Source organism: Panthera uncia, chromosome F2, assembly GCF_023721935.1.
Source record: "Panthera uncia isolate 11264 chromosome F2, Puncia_PCG_1.0, whole genome shotgun sequence".
In the NCBI taxonomy this organism is placed as follows: Eukaryota; Metazoa; Chordata; class Mammalia; order Carnivora; family Felidae; genus Panthera; species Panthera uncia.
The window spans coordinates 57,652,713-57,673,211 of record NC_064812.1 but is presented as its reverse complement, the minus strand read 5'-3'; the positions used below and the strand labels follow the sequence as shown (position 1 = coordinate 57,673,211).

The 20,499-nt window shown below is 36.1% G+C and overlaps 1 protein-coding gene across 1 annotated transcript in view; it reads left to right on the top strand.

Annotated features, from left to right (window-relative positions):
- The first annotated feature begins 403 nt into the window (after positions 1-403).
- Positions 404-20,499, top strand: part of HNF4G (hepatocyte nuclear factor 4 gamma) — a 29,474-nt gene continuing 9,378 nt past the window's right edge. Inside the window, exons 1-6 of the mRNA XM_049633233.1 lie at positions 404-539; positions 3,429-3,600; positions 9,344-9,438; positions 12,274-12,380; positions 13,937-14,092; positions 17,106-17,193. Of these exons, the coding sequence (XP_049489190.1) occupies positions 404-539; positions 3,429-3,600; positions 9,344-9,438; positions 12,274-12,380; positions 13,937-14,092; positions 17,106-17,193 (754 nt within the window). The remainder of the gene's footprint in view (positions 540-3,428; positions 3,601-9,343; positions 9,439-12,273; positions 12,381-13,936; positions 14,093-17,105; positions 17,194-20,499) is intronic.

Sequence of the window (20,499 nt, the reverse complement as noted above, 5' to 3'; positions counted from 1 at the left end):
AAAGTCCCATCTTTTAGAATCCGTGGTAGGTGATTTCAGCCCCTTACCTGGGATAAATCCTGTTATAAATTGTTGAAGACTGAGAGATTCTCTTTTCTATTTTTAACTACTTAATGACATCATTTATTGTCTACTGGGAATCAATTTAGGAAATCATGTTAGTCCACTAAGCACTTCAGATAAGGTGATTCCACGAAGCATTCCAAGATTATCACAAGGAATTGCTTTCGTATGCCATAAAAGAGAAAGAAATGAGCAGAATATGGCCTGCTGAGGAGTTTACAGTTTTACAGCTCCTCCCACGGCAGCGCATAAGTCACTCAGTTACAGTTAACTTTGGATTATCACTCACAGATTGAAAGCCCAACAGCCATCACACACGCTGGCCTGTGGCGCCACTTGTATGTGTGTTCCTCAGTCAATGATGAGGGTATCGGAACCAATACTGGACATGGACATGGCAAATTACAGTGAAGTTTTGGACCCAACGTATACAACCTTGGAGTTTGAAACTATGCAGATTCTATATAATTCAAACGGTGAGTTCTCATCTGCTTGTAGGTATAGAGAAAAGTAGGTATAACGGGAGGGTTAAAAGTGAGCTACCGCTCAGGAGGTAGCTCTGAGTTTTCTTGCTGAAGAATTCGGAGCTTGTTTTTTAAGACCACAAATCTGAGCTTTTGCATTTCATCACAAAATTTAAATTAAGAATGCTACGGCTATTTTAGGTGGAGGCTTTTAAAGAGTCAAGCTATGTGTAATAAAGTGACCTCAGAATTCTGTCATGGGCCTGTCAGAGTAAAAAGAACAGTTTCAGCATTACTTTATTTACTGTAAATCACAGCAGTAGGTAATATTGGCAGATTGGCTGTGAAGTACATTTTCTATGCAGTATTTAAAATGACATACGGAAGTCGGGAGGCTTCACTGGCTGCCTCCCCCTGTCATTTCAGTTCTCAGTGACTACTGATGAGAAACTGCATTTAAAATGACTATCAAGTTTTAACACCAAACACAATATGAAAGGAAATAAAGGCTTATATTATAACCTTACTACTTGACAGGCTAATGTTTAGCCTCACGGAGCCCTTGGTATTTATCTACTGTAACATTTTAACTTTAAAGAAGGCATGAATTGTCTAGAGTTCGCGGATTTGAATAATAAATACAACAGTTTACTGTTGACTTTGTATTTAGACTTTAATTCAAGTAAAAATCTTGTCCAAGATTAGCTGTAATTGTTAGAACTACTAAAATCCGGTAATTATGTATACTTTGAAAGGGGTGTGTGTGTGTGTGTGTGTGTGTACTTCAGGATTGAGAATGTATCTTGTACTCAGGATATGGTAATGTTCTGCTATGCTCCTCAAGTTTACAACTGCTATTCTTGCTATATTTAAATAAACAATAGCTTATTAGTGGGAAGATTTTTTTTAAACCACCAGAAAAGGAATTCTGAAATTTTAGCACAAAGAGAATTAAAAAGAACATGTAATCTTAGGTTCAAATCTTAGGAAGTCACTATTTTTCTTCCTTATGTTTAGATTTGATTAGAGACATTTAATAATGTGTTTGTCAGATTAATCATGATTTTTTTTAAAAGACTGTAGATTACTAAATAGTAAGGGCAGGTTTACCCTAAATACTTAACACTACTGACTTTTCCAAGTGTTGTCTATGTTGTGTGTTTTAGAATAATGTTGTTAACAATATATTAAGTATAGCATTAAACTGGAAACAAGAGTTGAATTTTTTCCTACTTCCAAAAGCTTCCTAGAATATAATCAATCCTGATACTTCTAGCTGCCATATTCCTAATGTCTCTTTTATTTATGTTACCAAAAGAAAAGTTCCTAGATTTAAACTCTGTAATGTCACATGATTAACCCTTAAACCTATTCCCATTGAGGTTTTTCTTAACTTGGTGAAATTATATATGGTAATGTCTTTCTACTCAAAAGTATCAGTAAGTAGAATATATGTATTTTCACAGAATATAATCGGATGTCACAACCTTTAATTTTGCCTTTTGTTATATTCAAAATATGATGAGCTGTTACCATGTTGATATTTTCATACTATTTTATGTTGATTTATTTAAGAAATACTTAAATGAAAACACTTATGTGGAGGTTTTTAAGTCTTTTCCTTCAAAACTATGCATTAAATGTTCACTTTACACCAGGCACAGTTCTGAGAGCTGGAAGACGGGGGTGTGTGCCTACAACAGATCTGCATTCTCTAACATCATGAAGTTTATATTCTGTAGTTAAAGAGGGGCGATAAATGAACAGACCCATACGTAATATAGTTTTAAAAAATGAAGCAGCTATTTAAAAAAATAAGCATGGTTCTAGATTCTACTTGAGGGGTGGATTAGAGCTAACTCTTTTAGATGGGTGTTCAGAGACTATTTCACAGAAAAGTGTGACATTGGAGCAGCTCACAGACATCCTTGGGGAAGAACGTTTCTTGGCGGCAGAAGGAACAGCAAATGTAAAGACTGAGATGGAAACAGGCTTCAAGGGAGTAAAAAAGGCAACATTGTTGGAGAACAGCAAACAGGATGAAAAGTAGTACCAAGTAATGGGATCAGAGAGGTGGGAGGGGGCTTTACCATGCAGGGCTTTACATGATGTATAAACTTTATTCTGTTTCTGAGGGTTGGGTGCAGAAGGCTAATAGGAGGCGAATTTCTCATTCCAAGAGCACTTTGGGGTAATAAACAGTAGAGGAGGGAGCAAGGGTGGAAATAGAAAAATTAGATAAGAGGCTATTGCAGTAATCCAAGTGAAGGATGATAGTCGATCGCTTACGACTTGCCTTGGTGAAAGGACGAAAAGTCGTGGATTTGATATGTGTTCCAAACATGGACTTACTATTAGATTGGATACGAACAATGAAGGAGAGAATCCAATGAAGACTACCATGTCATTGATCCCAAGTACTGGGTACCATTAACTGACATAAGGAAGACTGAAAAAGAACAAGTTCAGGGGAAAAATAAAGAGTTCTCTTTTTGATACATTAATTTGCAATTCCTATTAAACTTCAAAGTGAAGTTGTTAAATAGGTATTTGGGCATTTCAGACTGATACTCACAGAAGGCATCAAGGCTAGAGATAAAATCTGGGGATTTTTCATCGTACACATATTTGACATCATGTGACTGGATGAGCTTTCCTTGGGAAAGAGTATATTTGGGGGGACTGAGACCTCTGGTATTCCAAAGCTTAATGTTCAGAAATATGAGAAGGGAAACTGGAATGGAGACTGGCAGAAGTGGTCAGCAGTTAAAAGGGGACCCCTGGTGCACTCCAAGAAGCCAAGGAATGGACTGTTTTGAGCCTGTGAATCATTAGTAGGGTAACTTAAACAAAGAAATACTTAGTATTAACTTGAAGGCTACTCTGCTTTTTCTTCAACAGAGAGCTCTGCTCCAGAGACAACAAGTATGAATACCACAGACAATGGTGTCAACTGTCTATGTGCTATATGTGGGGACAGAGCGACAGGAAAGCATTATGGAGCATCAAGCTGTGATGGGTGCAAGGGCTTCTTCAGACGCAGCATACGCAAGAGTCATGTTTATTCCTGCAGGTACTTGAGATGCTCCTTTTAAGAAAGTTATCTTTAGAGGCGTTTCAAAATGGTGTGCAAGAAGTAAGGGAAGAAGATGAGTCCTTTCATACTTCTGTAACTCTACAAACAAAATCTGTAAGCTACATTAAGAGTAATATGTGGGGGCACCTGAGTGGCTCAGTTGTTAAGCTTCTGACTCTTGATTTCACCGTCATGATCTCATGGTTCATGAATTCCAGCCCTGCATTGGGATCTCTGCTGTCAGCACAGAGCCAGCCTCAGATCCTCTCTCTCCCTCTCTCTGCCCCTCCCCCATTCATGCACGTGCATGCTCCCATGCTCTCTCTCTCCCACAAAAATAAATGAACATTTAAAAAAAAAAGAATTCTTGGGGCGCCTGGGTGACTCAGTTGGTTAAGCGTCCGACTTCGGCTCAGGTCATGATCTCGTGGTCCGTGAGTTCGAGCTCCGTGTCAGGCTCTGTGCTGACAGCTCGGAGCCTGGAGCCTGCTTCGGATTCTGCGTCTCCCTCTCTCTCTGCCCCTCCCCTGCTCCTACTCTGTCTCTCTCTCTTTCTGTCTCAAAAATAAACAAAACATTAAAAAAAATTTTTTTAAGAATTCATTAAGAAAAGAGGATATGTGGGTGCCTATGCAGGATGTGTTCCTACAGCGTGGATCTTTTTTATGAAACATTTTAGACACAAATGTATTAAAAAAAACCCACATACTTACTACCCAACCTAGATCAATATAGTTGAAGCATCTAGTGAACCTACCTCCCCTATCACTTTCTCTTTCTCTCCTCTCTCCCAGAGGTGACTACTGTCTGAAATTTGCTGTTTGGCTTTTCTTTGTGTTTCTTTATTGTTTTACCACATGTTCACATACCAATAGACATATTTAAATCTATATTTAAATGGATTCCCAATCTGTGTATTTTTCTGCGTAATAATTTTATTTTCAACATCTCACAGCCTGAGTCTTTTAAAACAAAATTATAAAAGTGCAGATGATTTTGGTAGTTTGTTGATGTCAGTGAATGAAATGAAATTTTCAGTCCCAAAATTTTAAATATATTTGTCATGCCACAATTTTGCCATTGAATTTAATGTTTTGTCTAAAACATATTTAACTGTACTGTATATGTCACGTATTTCTAGTAGGCCTTTAAAAAAAATAATATCTAGTTAACATCATAGTACAAGTTAGGGTTAGATGTTCCACCTTGAGTGTTCAGAATGACAGTTCTTTTTTTTTTTAATGTTTATTATTTATTCTTGAGAGAGAAAGAGAGAGCACAAACTGGGGAGGGGTGGCGAGAGAGAAAGGGAGACACAGACTCTGAAGCAAGCTCCAGGCTCTGAGCTGTCAGCACAGAGCCTAATGTGGGGCTCAAACTCACAAACTGTGAGATCATGACCTGGGCTGACGTCTGCCGTGGTTAACCCACTAAGCCATGCAGGCACCCCAAGAATGACAGTTCTTGAGTGCAGATTAGGTCTCTTAAATGTGAACTATTAAAGAATGGCTGACGGTAAGAGAAAAATATCAATGCTTGCTCTGTTGATGAAAAGCTTATATAGAAAAGCTATGTTACTTTAGGAAAAATTAGACCTTTAGGAAAAAAATTAACTCTCTCACAATATGGTGCAACCTGATTTCTAGGGATCTGGAAAAAGTTAATAACTCTCTGAATAGCTAACTAGTATTCTCCAGTAATTTTTCCAGGAGGGCTTAAAGTTGGTTTAAAAAATGTGAATACCCTACTTTAAAATCTTCTTGATAAACAAAAATATATACATAGTTAGATGACTCTTACTTTTATATATTTCAAAACTCTAGAGGTAAAACGTAGACCAAGTAAATTTCCTTCATTAAAATGTTTTTCTCTGATTACATTAAATATTGAGTGCTTTTACAAAATTAACAGCTAAAATAAATACAAAATTACACGTATTATAATCAAAATTACAATATATTTTGAGTCATGTGTTCTGTTAAAGATGTAATACATACATATGAAAAATGGTGTGATCCAACAGACTTGTAGGAATCAAAGAACATCAGCACCACGGGCTTCCAAGATTCCCTTCCTTATTGGATGGGAAAAGTGAGAAAGGAGTGTTCCTGTAGCAACTTTTGGAATTTAAAGAAATATTCCCACCACATATAGAGTTTAAGTCCTCACACCTTCCCAACATGAGTATTGCTGCCAACTTAGCCTTCTTTACATATTTTGGCATTAAGCAAATGCTATGATTTTCCATTTGGAAAATAGTTATTATTATAATGATGGAAGTGTAGGACCATGAAGGTTTCTTAAGCTCAGATTTTGCTGGTCTCAAATTTATCCATTTCCTCAGATGTGCAAATTTCATTTCCACTCTTAACTCTTCCTTACATTAAAGTTGGGCTTTCCCTCCCAAAGCACTTTGTTTTTGTTTTGTTTTGTATATATATATGGGTGTGTGTGTGTGTGTGTGTGTGTGTGTAAATGTTTATTTATTTTGAGAGAGAGAGAGTGTGAACGAGGGAGGGGCAGAGAGAGAAAAACAGAATCTGAAGCAGGCTCCAGGCTCTGAGCTGTCAGCACAGAGCCCAACGCGGGGCTCATGCTTACAAACTGCAAGATCATGACCTGAGCCGAAGTCAGAGGCTTAACTGACTGAGCCACCCAGGCACCCCTGTTTTGTTTTGTTTTTTAATTAGGCTCCACGTCCAGCATGGAGCCCAATATGGGCTTGAACTCACAACCCTGAGGTCAAGACTTGAGGTAGATCAAGAATCAGATGCTTAACCGACTGAACCATTCAGGCACTCCCCTCCCAAAGCACTTTAAATTACTGTTTCAATACTTCTCACATTATGGTTGTTTTTTTTTTTTTGTTTTGTTTTGTTTTGTTTTATTATGGCTGTTTGCAAATTTGTATGTATACTCTGTTAGACTCTAGTTTCCCTGAATAGAGGAGACAGGTAATATTCCTTTTTTTAAACTGCCTACACCAGGATCTTGTACAGGTGTTTAATAAAAATGTTTATTCAATTTTTTCACTAATGTTAATTGGGTGTGTTTTCCTCTTGTATTTATTGCTAATCCAGTTCCCTCTCCTGAAGCCTCCTCAGCCATGCATTCCCAAGTGAACAATTCTTTTCTTCTCACTCTGAAAATATCTCTCTTCTGACTCAATTCATTTATAGTAGGCTTTATATTCATTCGGTGTAAAGTAGCTACCCATCATTTTCAGAAGCAATATCTTCTTTTATTGATCACAAAATAGTTCTTTATTCCCGTCATTAATACTCAGCCACAAATAATCAGTAATATATCAATACATGTGGGCAATTTTATGATAGAATTTTGTTATTATTTTATCATTTTGTTATTATTAGAAAATGTTATTATTTTACTATATGATTGATATTTGCCCCAAAGCCTTAAAAATACCTTCTCACAATAATTTTTTACTGCAGCTCCTTCTTATTGGACAACTGTAAATTAATTTGGGAATGTTAAATAATATCCCCAAGTCCTACCAAGAGCGAATGGTGGGTGCACATGGGTGGTTCAGTCGGTTGAGCGTCCGACTGTTGGTTCAGCTCAGGTCATGATCTCACTGTTTGTGAGTTCGAGCCCCGAGTCGGTCTCTACACTGACAGCACAGAGCCTGCTTGGGATTCTCTCTCCCTCTTTCTCTGTCCCTCTTCCACTCACTATCTCTGTCTCTCTCTCAAAATAAATAAATAAACTTAAAGAAAAAAAAGAGAGTGAATGATGGACCTGAGAATCAAGCTCACATCTAATTCCAGAGACTGTATTTTTCTCTTTTTTTAAGTGTACAACACAGTTTTGAGTATGTTCCCAGAGTTGTGTAACCATCACTTCAACCAACTTAGAACACTTTTTGTCACCATGCAAAGAGACAATATACCCTTCGGCAGTCACCCCCCCCCCCCATTTCCCTAACTCCCTCCCCTCCAATGATAGGCAACTACTAATCCACTTTCTATTTGTATAGATTTGCCTTTTCTGGACATTTGATGTAAATTAAATTACAGACACACCTCACTGTATTGTGCTACACAGATATTGTGTTTTTTACAAATCGAAGGTTTGTGGCAACCCTGTGTTGAGTAAGTCTGTTGGCACCATTTTCCCAACTTTGTGTCTGTGTGTCGCATTTGGGTAATTCTTCACAATATTTCAAACTTTTTCATGATTATTACATTTGTTTTGGTGATCAGTGATTACAACTCATTGAAAGTTCAGATAATGCTTAGCAGTGTTTATCAATAAAGTATTTTTTTTTTAGGTTTATTTATTTGAGAGGAAGAGAGAGTGCGAGTGGGAGAGGGGCAGAGAGAGAGGGAAAGAGAGAGTCCCAAGCAGGCTCCACACTGTCAGTGCAGAGCCCGATCCGGGGCTCAATCTCAGGGATCATGAGATCACAACCTTGGCTGAAATCAAGAATCAGTCGCCTAACCTACTGAGCCACCAAGGCGCCTCAGCAATAAAGTATTTTTAATTAAGGTACTACATCGCTATTTTAGACAATGCTGTGGCACACTTTACAGACTACAGTATAGTGTAAACATAACTCTTATATGAACTGGGAAAGCAAGAAATTTCATTTGACTCACTTTATTATGATACTTGCTTTATTGTGGTGGTATGAAACAGCAGTCTGTCTCAGGTATGCCTGGGTATAATATGTAGCCTTTGTGTCTGACTTCTTTCTCTTAGCATAGTGTTTTCAAAGTTCATCTGTGTCATAACATATATCAGTCCTCCATTCCTGTTTATTGCCAAACAATAACAGGTATCGTGTCTGTGTACCACATTTCATTGATCTGTTCATCAGCTGATGGGCATTTGGTCTGTCCCTGCACTTTGGCTATTATGAATAATGGTGGTGTGGACATTTATGTACAAGTTTTTGTGTGAACATATGCTTTCATTCTTTTGTGTATATACCCAGGAGTGTAATTGCTGGGTCATAGAGTAACTCTAACGTTTAACTTTTCTCAAAAAACTACCCAACTTTCTTCCCAAGCAGCTCCATCATTTTATATTACAAAAAGCAATGTGTTAAAAAAAAAAGCAAAGTATGAGGGCTCCAGTTTTCCCCACATCTTCATCAACACTTGTTATTGTCTGTTTTTTCGTTTTTTTCCCCCTGATTATAGCCATTTTAGTGAGTGTGAGGTAGTACCCAATTATACAGAGACTGCGCTCAATGCTGTGCCTCTGGTTATGTAACTGAGCAGTTAGAGCAATTTCAATTGCATGTGAGGCACATTTAAAATTAATAGGAAAATATTTAAAGAGAGCAAAGCATGAAAGGAGCAGAGGAATGAAGTCCTGATATATTCTCCATTACACTGAAACCATTTAGTAATAAGCAATTAGAATTCACATGTCAAAGATTTTTAAACCAGATTTGGCTTTCATGACTCATGATTGAAGTGATAATGTATACCGGGGAGAAGTGAGATATCATTCGGTTTTATTTTACTGTAAAGACTGCATGAGAGGTGAGGCCTTTATTTCCACATTTTATTGATCTGTTCATCAGCTGATGGGCATTTCCATGCACATGCTGATCACTGACTGGAAATGTAGCAGGTAATTGTTCTTATACATTCCTTTTGGGCCACACTTGACCATACTTATTCAAGTTTTATTTATCTGTTCATTTGTGTGTTTTTTGAATAAATAAATAGTTGTCTGCAAGCTAATCTTTCTTTGTTTGATGTTACAGGTTCAGTCGGCAATGTGTTGTTGACAAGGACAAAAGGAATCAATGTAGATATTGTCGATTAAGAAAGTGTTTTAGAGCAGGAATGAAAAAAGAAGGTAATAATATATAGTATAATAACGACAATTATTTAAGCAAAAGTGTTAAAAAATATACATCTTAATTTAATCACAATAACCTTTTCACCTGTGTTCTGAATTGCCTAAATGAAGAATCTATAATTCCTTGAGTGTAAGAATTTACCCAAGAACACTGACACCTAGTCTCTGATGACTGTCTGATTCTAGAAACTATTATCTCTATTACTGTCTTATCCCTGGAAACAAAATTATCATCTAAATAATATTCCAATACCACGTTCCAAAGATAAATGTCAAAATTGATTAATAGGTTGAAGTTACAAATGTATTTTTAAACACATATTTATTGTCAATAGCAACTGAATATATTCATTTCATCAACATTGACTAAACATGAGCTTTTTGCTCATTCATTTGTTTATTTAAGAAATATTTATTGAGCACTTCTTTCTAAAAATTGTTCATGGCGTTAAGGCTGCAGTGGTGAACATAACAGAAAAAAAGAGTCCTTCCTCTCAGGGAGCTTACATTCTATTGAGGAACAGAGACAATGGAGTAGATACTCTATTTTAGTGTGCATTAATTGCATTTCAAACATAGTAAATAATCTGATTATACTATCCTACATTCTAAATATGGTTATTTATTTTTTATGTTTATGTATTTATTTCGAGAAGAGAGAGACAGCGAGAGCAAGCACAAATGGGGGAGTGGCAGAGGGAGAGGGAAAGAGAGAGAATCCCCAAGCAGCCTCCCTTAGCACAGAGCCCAACATGGGCCTTGAACTCACCAACTGTGAGATAGACTTGAGCAGAGATCAAGAGTCCAATGCTTAACCGACTGAGCCACCCAGGCACGCCTCCTAAATATGGTTAATTCAGAAACAAATCTGGGGGATTTGTTGGGATGAGCCTCTGCAAGATTTTATGCTTATTCAGTTTTGTCACAGGCTTATGCCTATCATAGACAAAGAAATATTTTTCAGAACTATTTTACAAGCCATAAAAATTAAATCAGGTTAATACACTGCAGAAGTATACCTATCTTGAACATAACTCATTTTTTCTTTGTCACAATATTTTAAAGAGACAAAAAATTCCATTAGTTTCATTCAGACTGTTAATCTCAAAATAAAAGGCAAAATAAAGTTTACAGAACTAAGGGAGAAGCACTTTGTCATTACAAAATGACTTATTTCTAATGGCATATTCAGTAGTTTATGGGATTAATTATATACTCTGTCAGTCAACTTCACCTATTTCTACATGAACCCCAGCATTACTCCTACAAAAGTATAAACAAGTCTCCATCCTGTATTTCCTTTAAGAGTGTACAGGTTTTGAAATAAAATTACTTTCAAAAATAGTTAAATCATGTCTTCTATTGCTCATAGAATAATGCATTGTTGTTGTTTTTTTCCTAAATAGACTAGAAAGTAACTTTTGGGTTTCAAAGTAGATATATTTCTCTTATTTACAGTAATAGCATAATATCAAAGTTAGTTAGATGGAAACATATATAAACATGGTTTTATGTCAAAAATGATAGCAGTAAGAAGATTACAAATGTTCAGAATTTCTTTTGGCATGTTTCCAAGGGTTGATCATGTAAATGAGATTCATAAAATCATAGCTTACATTTTAATTTTTTATCTCCACATATGCATTTCCACATGAGTCACTCTGGGCTACAAATCAATGACAATTTCTGTGGGAGAAAAAAAGGAGTAAGCTACCAGTAAATATGATTTTAAAATAAAATATTAATGATTCACTCCAACTTAAACACTACTCACTCTTAAAGGCAAAAGTCCAGTATATTCTCTTCCAAATTAATGAGTTGGTGGTTAATAGTACGTTTGGGTAGATAGTAGATTTTGGCATAGGAACTGATGAATCTCTTTAGTATTAAGGAGAATAATTGCATAAAAAATTCTAATAGTTTAATGTCTTATCTCTCCAGCAATACAGAGTAGAATATTGATCTAAAAAGATTTAAGGACTATAGGCCTTGTTTTTGTTCTTTTTGGTTAACAGAAGATAAATTTATCTCCTAAGTTTTAAACACTAAGTTTGATATTTGACTTGTATTATTCTTTGTATGACAGGTATACAAGGTAATACTCCCTTGTTCACTCTTCCTTATGTTTAAAATGTAGTTTTCAATAAGGAATTTGGCTCTCTCTTAGAAGCTTTTTGTATAATACTTAAGAAGTCTTCATCTTTCCAAAATGCTGATGTTCAAAACCTCATTCTTCTCGGGAGAGACCCCTTGCTGCAACTTTTGCTTTATTAATGTTAGTAAACTGTCCCAAGGACATGGTTTCGCAAGAGATTATAAGATTGCAAGCTTAAATTCACCTTCACTAAATAAATTTAATTTCCATTTTGGCTAGTGTTTAAGGAAAAAAAAACGAATATGGAAGTTTCAAAATCTATGACTCATATCTTCTAACAGTGGATACACTCACTCTCTGACTTGGTCAATCTTATGGCGATACTCTTCATCTACTTATCTTATGGTTTTATTAACTTTGAGAGAATGGAAAGTCATCCTGTTATACAGCGTGGCTGAACTGGCTGACCCAACACTTTGTGACACGCATGCAACCATGAAGTTTCAAAAGGCAGGATTTTATGAGCTCTATTGACAGGCCTGGCTTTCTACTTTTTTAAAAGCAGTACAGAATGAAACATATTTTCAGTCATACTTCCCCCTCTGTCTTAACCCCTTCCCCGGTCTTTAAGAAATATCCATTTTTATTTTTTATTACTATTTTTTAATCTTTAAACTGTATGTCCTGACGTGGACTGAAGAGAACTGACCAGTGAATACTGTGATTTTCTTCCCTAGCTGTGCAAAATGAACGTGATCGAATAAGCACCAGAAGGAGCACATTTGATGGCAGCAACATCCCCTCCATTAACACACTGGCACAGGCAGAAATTCGGTCTCGCCAGGTATGCAATGCACACCGGTACTCAATCCTGTTTAAAAGAATCAAATGTCTGTTTCGGCATAATTCTAAAATAATCTACGTTCCTTTACATGTGCTCACTACTTAAATCAGTTGCAGTTTTACTTTGAAAGTATTAGGTGGACTGTTGACTTAATTTTGACTTTCCCTGGACAACTTCCTGTTTTTAAACAGAAAAAAAACAAAAAACCGAAATGCATTTCAGTGCACTATTGTTAAATAAAAGTTAGCTTATGAGGTTGATTTAAAATTCTGAATGAGGAGCACGGTGTTCTGGGGGCACTGTCTTGTTTCACTGATTAAATCTGTAAAATTGGTTACTATGGCTTTTTGGGAGTTTGGTTGAGACCTATCATCAGAGCTTGCTTCCTTGAAAATGGTTTCTGGACTCAAGAACTCATCTTGGCATCAGCTTTGGAAACAAGTATTTAAGAGAAGAGCCAGAATTCAGAAGCCAATGGAGAAAGAGTTTATTATTTTAAACTTCTAGAATGAGAATATCAGTTCCAAAGTTTAAAAAATGTCTGTCATTAGTTATATACATAAAAATAAATCGTTTAAAATTAAGATGAAGAAACCTTTTGAAGACAGTTCATTTTGGCATTGCTGCATTAGAAAAGTTAATGGTATTTTTCTATTGTAAAGGAAATTATGAAATAGCTAACTATTAATCAGGTCCTATAACGAGTCAGTGCAACTACTTTCGTTTTTAATAGCATGAGAGTAGTATGATGAGGCTAACATCACCATTATCATCAGTATTTGAAGATTACTTGATAGTCGTATAGAGCATTTATGAAATGGCTTAAAGGGAAGCTGTGAGGAAATAAACATATACATAGAAAGACATGTATACCACACAGACACATATTCAAAAATTAAGTTTATAAGGACTTTTAGAAAGAGATTTTCTTTAGTAGAAAAGCATTTTGAAGCCACTTATATTTTATATAGTTCAAAATTATATATAGTTTGAAAACTTTTTCATTCCATGTTAAGCTTTTCAATGTTGCTGAGTCAAAAGTTGGTTTCTTAATTTTATGTTGTTGGGCTTTTATTTACTACAGTTCTGGCTTCTCGTCTAAATCTTTTCTCCTCAGTTTGGTAAACTGTATCCACTGGAAACGTTTTCTTCGGATATTTTTGAAAGTTAAAGGTGGGCTTTCTTAGTGGAAATATCATTTTTTAATTAAAAATAAAATCGCAGAGTGTATTTCAGGTGAATACTGCATATCTTCCTGTATAGTCATTTTGAATTAGGAAACTCCCTGAAAGTTGAGTAACTTATTTTATGGGTTTGCCAGTAAAAGAAGGCACTGCTCCCAGAGCCATGGTACTGTGCAGTGAATGTTTTCAATTTAACTTGTACTGGTTGGTATTTTTTTTTCTCAATTTTAAAATGTTTCATATTTTTCAAGATACTGTGGCAATGATAGTGTCCACTTCAAAGGTGTTTACTTATTGGAATCATAGAAAAAAGAGAAATGGTACTCAGGTGTTATTTGAAATGATAAATTAATATAATCTTCTTAATGCCAGATCTCAGTCTCAAGCCCTGGAGCAAGCACTGACATAAATGTTAAGAAAATTGCAAGTATCAGTGATGTCTGCGAATCTATGAAGCAGCAGCTCTTAGTCTTGGTGGAATGGGCTAAATATATCCCCGCCTTCTGTGAGTTACCGCTGGATGACCAGGTATAAGTTAAAGATTTTACGAATGCTTTCAGAAATGATTTTTGAACTTTGCCCAGTTTATGTGTTTTTTAAATTATATTTAAAATAGGTTTACCATAGTTGACAAGTTAAATTATCTTGTGAGGGAAAGACTGGCTTTCTTGTCCAGTCACCTTGTTCTATTAAGAGGCACAACTGTTTAACTTCTGTGTTAGGGGTCTTGCAAATTTATTAATTGGGTGAAGTTGAGGAAGACACTGATCTTCCCTATTGGAGTTGAAAAAGCTTAAGTGAAGAAGAAAAACAGGATAGCAAGTAATGGCCATTGTGAGACAAATGTCTGGGAGGGAAAAGGTATACTCTCGTGTCTTGGTGTATCTTAGAAGGCGCCATATAAAATTCCATGGAAATACCAGGCCACTCCTAGACCGAAACCTCACAGGTTGTGTTGGTGTCTTGGTAGGAACTCTATGCAATTAACATAAAATTTTGCCTTTCATGTTGTCAATTCTATCCTAGCATTTACTGTATAAAAATATGGGTTCGGCAAAAGCATCTCTAGAATCATGCTCTGAAGTCTACAGATTTCAATAGTATTTCGGACACAATAAACTTTTCATAATACATATGTTTTGGTGTTTTGTCATATATACATTAAGACATTTTAATGAATAGTTAAGAATTTTAATTTCCTAGTCTGTGAAAATTAGATTATTAGCTTCAGATTCATTTTTAATGCCTCCATTTAGTTTATAATATTTTGTAGATGCATATAATTTGAAAATTTTTAATTCCCCACACTCAGTAAACCATGATATGTATTATGCCCAGTGTATATTTTTACACCCTCTGGCCATGTTCTTTATCACTGATATACAAAAACAAACAATTAAAGGGAAAGGTGCATTTTGATTGTTTAAAAATCAGAGAAAGGCAAAATATTTATACAACCAGAACAAAAAGTGATCATAGGAAGTCAGAAGTTATATTTCTAGGACAGGTGAAATCCTGGTGACCAAAAAATAAAAAAATAAAAAAGTACTATGAATTCTGAAATCATTCTTAAAATGTTCTGTAACTGCCTTCCTGGTATGAGTCATGGTTATTGACATGTCATAAAGATAGCTAAGCTCAGAAGGTTATTTCAGAGTGAATAATGCTAAATTACTAAAACATACGTGTCTCACCCCAAGCCATATAAGTAGGTTATGTTATTTATCAGTTTTATATTTTTATTATCACTCCTCTTTAAAAGTTGCTAACTTATGTGTGAAGGCAATGATTTAAAAATTGGAAAATTAAAATCTAGTAACCTGTCAAAAATGGTTTTTATTTGCTAAATGACGCTTGAATACTAACAATATAACATTACTAGCCTTGGACAGGCAAATGTCCAGTGTGGTTAAGGCATTAGAGAAGTAGCTTTCAGTTGCATTAAATATTACATTATTTTATTGAATCCCCTCAGGACCTCTGACATAAATGTTATTGTCTCCACTTAACAATTTTTAAAACTGATCCTAGATCAGTTAAATTCACTCAGAAAATTCATCAAACAAATATTTATTGGGACTACAGTTCCATTTTAGGGTCTGTGACGATCTGGCAGTAAAAATACAGACTCATCATGATTCTCATAAAGTCTGCACTCTATTTGGGAGAGACAGACAATAAAAAAGATACAGATTATGAGTAAGTTAATTCTAGGTGGGGATAAGTTCTATAAAATGGAATGGGGTGAGTTGTAGAATGACTGTGTTGGAATGGCAAGACATACTTAAAATTGGGGATCAGTGACTTTTCTTGAGACCTGAATGACAAGGGACCAAACATACCAACATCTGAGGACAAGACATTCCAGGGATAGGAACAGCATGTTCAAAGGCTCTGAGGCAAGTTGAAATAATGAGTGCAGAGAAAAGAGAACAAGAGAACAAGGGATATCATAAGCTGAGATCAGAGAAGTTGGGGGGGGAGGCGGAGGGGGGAGAGGAAGGAGCGGGGGAGGACAAACCATTGTGCTGTTACCTGGGAGGCCATTGTTAACGACTTTGGGTTTTATTGTAAAGGCAATTAGAAACCAGTGAGGAGTTTTCAGGAGAGGGATGATAGTAAGTGACTATTGTTTCACAAAAGTTATCTGGGAAGCTCTGTCAAGAAGGATTTAGGAAGGAGGAACCAGAAGGGAAGCAAGAATCAACCTATTAGCTCTGTGGAGCGCAATGTGGCAGGCAAGATGAAGAATGGCAAAGGCTCAGGCTGGGGTGGTAGTTATGGAGAAGCAGTACCTGGATTTGCTGTACAACTAGAAAGGAATCAAAGTGGGCTTTGGGTTCTGACATGAACAAGCATTTTGGATGAGCAGACCATTTAGTAAGATGATGAAGATATTGGAGAAACATTACTTTGATGTTTTATATTTGGAATGCTTCCTAGTCTTCCTAGAGGTGATGGCAAGTAGACAGTTGAGCGTATGCATAAAGCTCAGTTGAAAGCTTAGTGCAATTAGCCTCAGTCTACAAAGTGTCAGCAATGAGGTTATCCATCCTCTTCTTAGTTTGCCACAAGTCCTTGCTTTGCTTTTGTTGATTCAGCCTATTATGTGTAATAATAGAGTGTTTTTTACATATGTTTTCTTATTTGGTCCTCATGACTACCTTTGAGATTTTTATCACTACCGCCATTTGACAGATGAAAACAATTGAGTCCCAAACATACTGGTTAACTTATTCAACAGGTATGACCAGGCAGCATTTGAACTCTGTTTGATTCTATTTCACTCCAGATCTATTTTGTTTGTTTGTTTCATAATTTCTAAGCTTTAGAAATTATGAAAAGTAAAACTCTATTGACATGCTGAAATAGAAAAATAGAAGGCTTAATGATGGCAAGCATCTATGAATATTATAGTTTATTAAAACCAAAAAAAAAGGTCCCAGGCTTAAAGAGCACTGAATTAATCAGATACATATTATACCATCTTTTAATCATTATATTTTATAATTAATTGTTAAACTTGAAATTTTTCATTAAGGTGGCACTGTTGAGAGCTCACGCAGGGGAACATTTACTGCTTGGAGCGACAAAGAGATCAATGGTGTATAAAGATATTTTGCTTTTGGGTAAGTTTTTTTTTTTTAATTTAAGAAGAAATTATGCATGCTTCATCCTTACACAGGATCTATTCTGTATGTAGCAAGCATTCAAGACACTGTCAAATGGTACTCTCATTTCACAAATTGGATTTAATTAATTGTATCCTCATTCAAGACCCTATGTTTCCTTGACTTCATTGCAGCGAAGTTCAGAAGGCATTGCGATGTTTCGGGTGCATTAACATTTAAAAATAAGAGTTGGAGAGGGCACCTGGTTGAGTCAGTTGGTAAGCATCTGACTTTGGCTCAGGTCATGATCTTGTGGTCTGAGAGTTCAAGCCCCACATCGGGCTCTGTGCTGACAGCTCAGAGCCTGGAGCCGGCTTCAGATTTTGTGTCTCCCTCTCTCTCTTCCCCTTCCTCTCTCACACCTTGACTCTCTCTCTCATAAATAAATAAACATTAAAATTTTTTTTAAATATAAGTTGGAGATGGTGGTCAAAAGGTACAAACTTCCTTGGCGCGCCTGGGTGGCTCAGTCAGTTAAGCATCGGACTTCAGCTCAGGTCACGATCTCGCGGTCCGTGAGTTTGAGCCGCGCGTCGGGCTCTGGGCTGATGGCTCAGAGCCTGGAGCCTGCCTCAGATTCTGTGTCTCCCTCTCTCTCTGCCCCTCCCCCGTTCATGCTCTGTCTCTCTCTGTCTCAAAAATAAATAAAACATTAAAAAAAAATTAAAAAAAAAAAAGGTACAAACTTCCAGTTACAAGTCAAATAAATACTATGGATATGATGTACAACATGATGACTAGAGCTAACGCTTGCAGTATAATATGTATGGACATTGTTAAGAGTGTAAATTCTAAGCATTTTCATTACAAGGGGATTTTTTTCCTTCTGTTTTCGTTGTATCCATGAGAAGATGGACATTAATTGAAACTACCATGGTAATCATCTCACAATATATGTAAATCAAACCGTCATGCTGTCCTTCTTAAACTTATACAGTGATGTATGTCAATTATTTCTCAATAAAACTGGAGGGAAAAGATTTAAAAATAAAAGAGAAATGTTGCTCAATAAACATAATAATGAAGTATCTTTAAATCCTGTCAGGACAAATAACTGCTGATTTATGTGACCACTTTATTGGAGTCTCAGTGTTGTTTCAACTCCTTCAGTGGCTGCTTAATACTTGTAACTTGTTTTATACACTTCCAAGGAACATGTCTATTTCCTATGATCTCATTGCCTATGATATGATGCAAAATCCCAAGTAAAAAAAATTATTTGGTGACTATGTCTGAAAATCCTGATAGTTAAGTAGTAGTGCTGGAAGCGACAAAGTAGGATGGCAGGTTGAATGGGGGAAGAAGACACAAGGGGAAGCTTTTATCTTCCTTAAGCAATTGCTTCCATCCACCCACCTTACTTACCTTTTAAAATTAGTTTTCCTGTTGAGAGAGTTGAGATGGCTGTAATGATTATTATCTCCACTTCTCTCTGGCTGTGTGAAATGATGACTAGATTGCTCATTATGTCTTTGTGTTAGATATTTTAACCCAAAATAGGAATAAATAAAATATGATATATTTTTCACATATAATATGATATAGCTAATATAATAGATATAGCTAATATCTATTGAGGACTTACTATGCAAGATGCATTCTCTAAGTGCTTTACATATAAATACATGCTATCTCATTTAATCCTCATGATAACCCTAAGGGATAGGTACGTACTTTTATTCTGCAGGTGAAGAAATGCAGGCAGAGAAAGTTAACTTAAGGTCACAAAGCTAGTAAGGGATAGAGCCAGGATTCTAAACCACATAATGTGACTGCAGAGACAATGCTCTTAGATTCTATTAAACACTCTCCTGCATTTATAAGACTGCTCTAATACTGCTCTCATTATAGACTGAATACAGTATACTTAAAAACTCAAATGTATTTGCTACCTATTTCTAAATTGTTTTACCCTGAATAATTAGGTAAACTAACTTTTCATAAGAGCAAGACTGTATTTTTTTAGATCTTTTTACATGTTGTTACACTGAAGATTGTCTTTGCCTGCAATGAAAGAATTCAGAATATTGACTTCTTATAAAATCAGAAAATAACAATTTAGCTGTTATCTTAGGAGCTCTAATAACTTCTAGTTTCTAATATTTTCGTAGCTATACTATTTGTCACTTACAGCCAGAGACATTCTAAATTGGAGCGTCCTCAGGGATTAGGGAGTCTAGTCTCTGTTCAATTTCTAAACTTTCTTGAATTCATCTACTTAGGCCTGTTAAAGTTGTGTTTCAAAAGTTGTTACACCTACATATACCTAGACCACTAAAGGAGTCCTCTTTTTATCCACTGTAAGCAAGAAAGTTTCTTTAGGTTTTGTGTTACGCTCATTAATGATTAAGACACTAATAGATAACTGACATAGTGGAAGGGTAATCATTATATTTTGTTTCTCTCCTGTCAATTATTAGCTTGTTATTAGTCTGCACTTTCGTGTTATCACTAGTGACTGAGTCTGTTAAAATGCATGTGATCATATTATCAATGTCATTGATCCTTGACGTGTTCTTAAGTTTTTCTTTCTTTTTTTTTTTTTAATATGAAATTTATGGTCAAACTGGTTTCCATACAACACCCAGTGCTCATCCCAACAGGTGCCCTCCTCAATACCCATCACCCACCATCCCCTCCCTCCCACCCCCCATCAACCCTCAGATTGTTCTCAGTTTTTAAGAGTCTCTTATGCTTTGGCTCTCTCCCACTCTAACCTCTTTTTTTTTTTCCTTCCCCTCCCCCATGGTCTTCTGTTAAGTTTCACAGGATCCACATAAGTGTGAAAACATATGGTATCTATCTTTCTCTGTATGACTTATTTCACTTAGCATAACACTCTCCAGTTCCATCCACGTTGCTGCAAAAGGCCATATTTCATTCTTTCTCATTGCCACGCAGTATTCCACTGTGTATATAAACCACAATTTCTTTTTCCATTCATCAGTCGATGGATATTTAGTCTCTTTCCATAATTTGGCTATTGTTGAAAGTGCTGTTATAAACATTGGGGTACAAGTGCCCCTATGCATCAGCACTCCTGTATCCCCTGGGTAAATTCCTAGCAGTGCTGTTGCTGGGTCATAGGGTAGATCTATTTTTAATTTTTTGAGGAACCTCCACACTGTTTTCCAGAGCGGCTGCACCAATTTGCATTCCCACCAACAGTGCAAGAGGGTTCCCGTTTCTCCACATCCTCTCCAGCATCTATAAGTCTCCTGATTTGTTCGTTTTAGCCACTCTGACTGGTGTGAGGTGGTATCT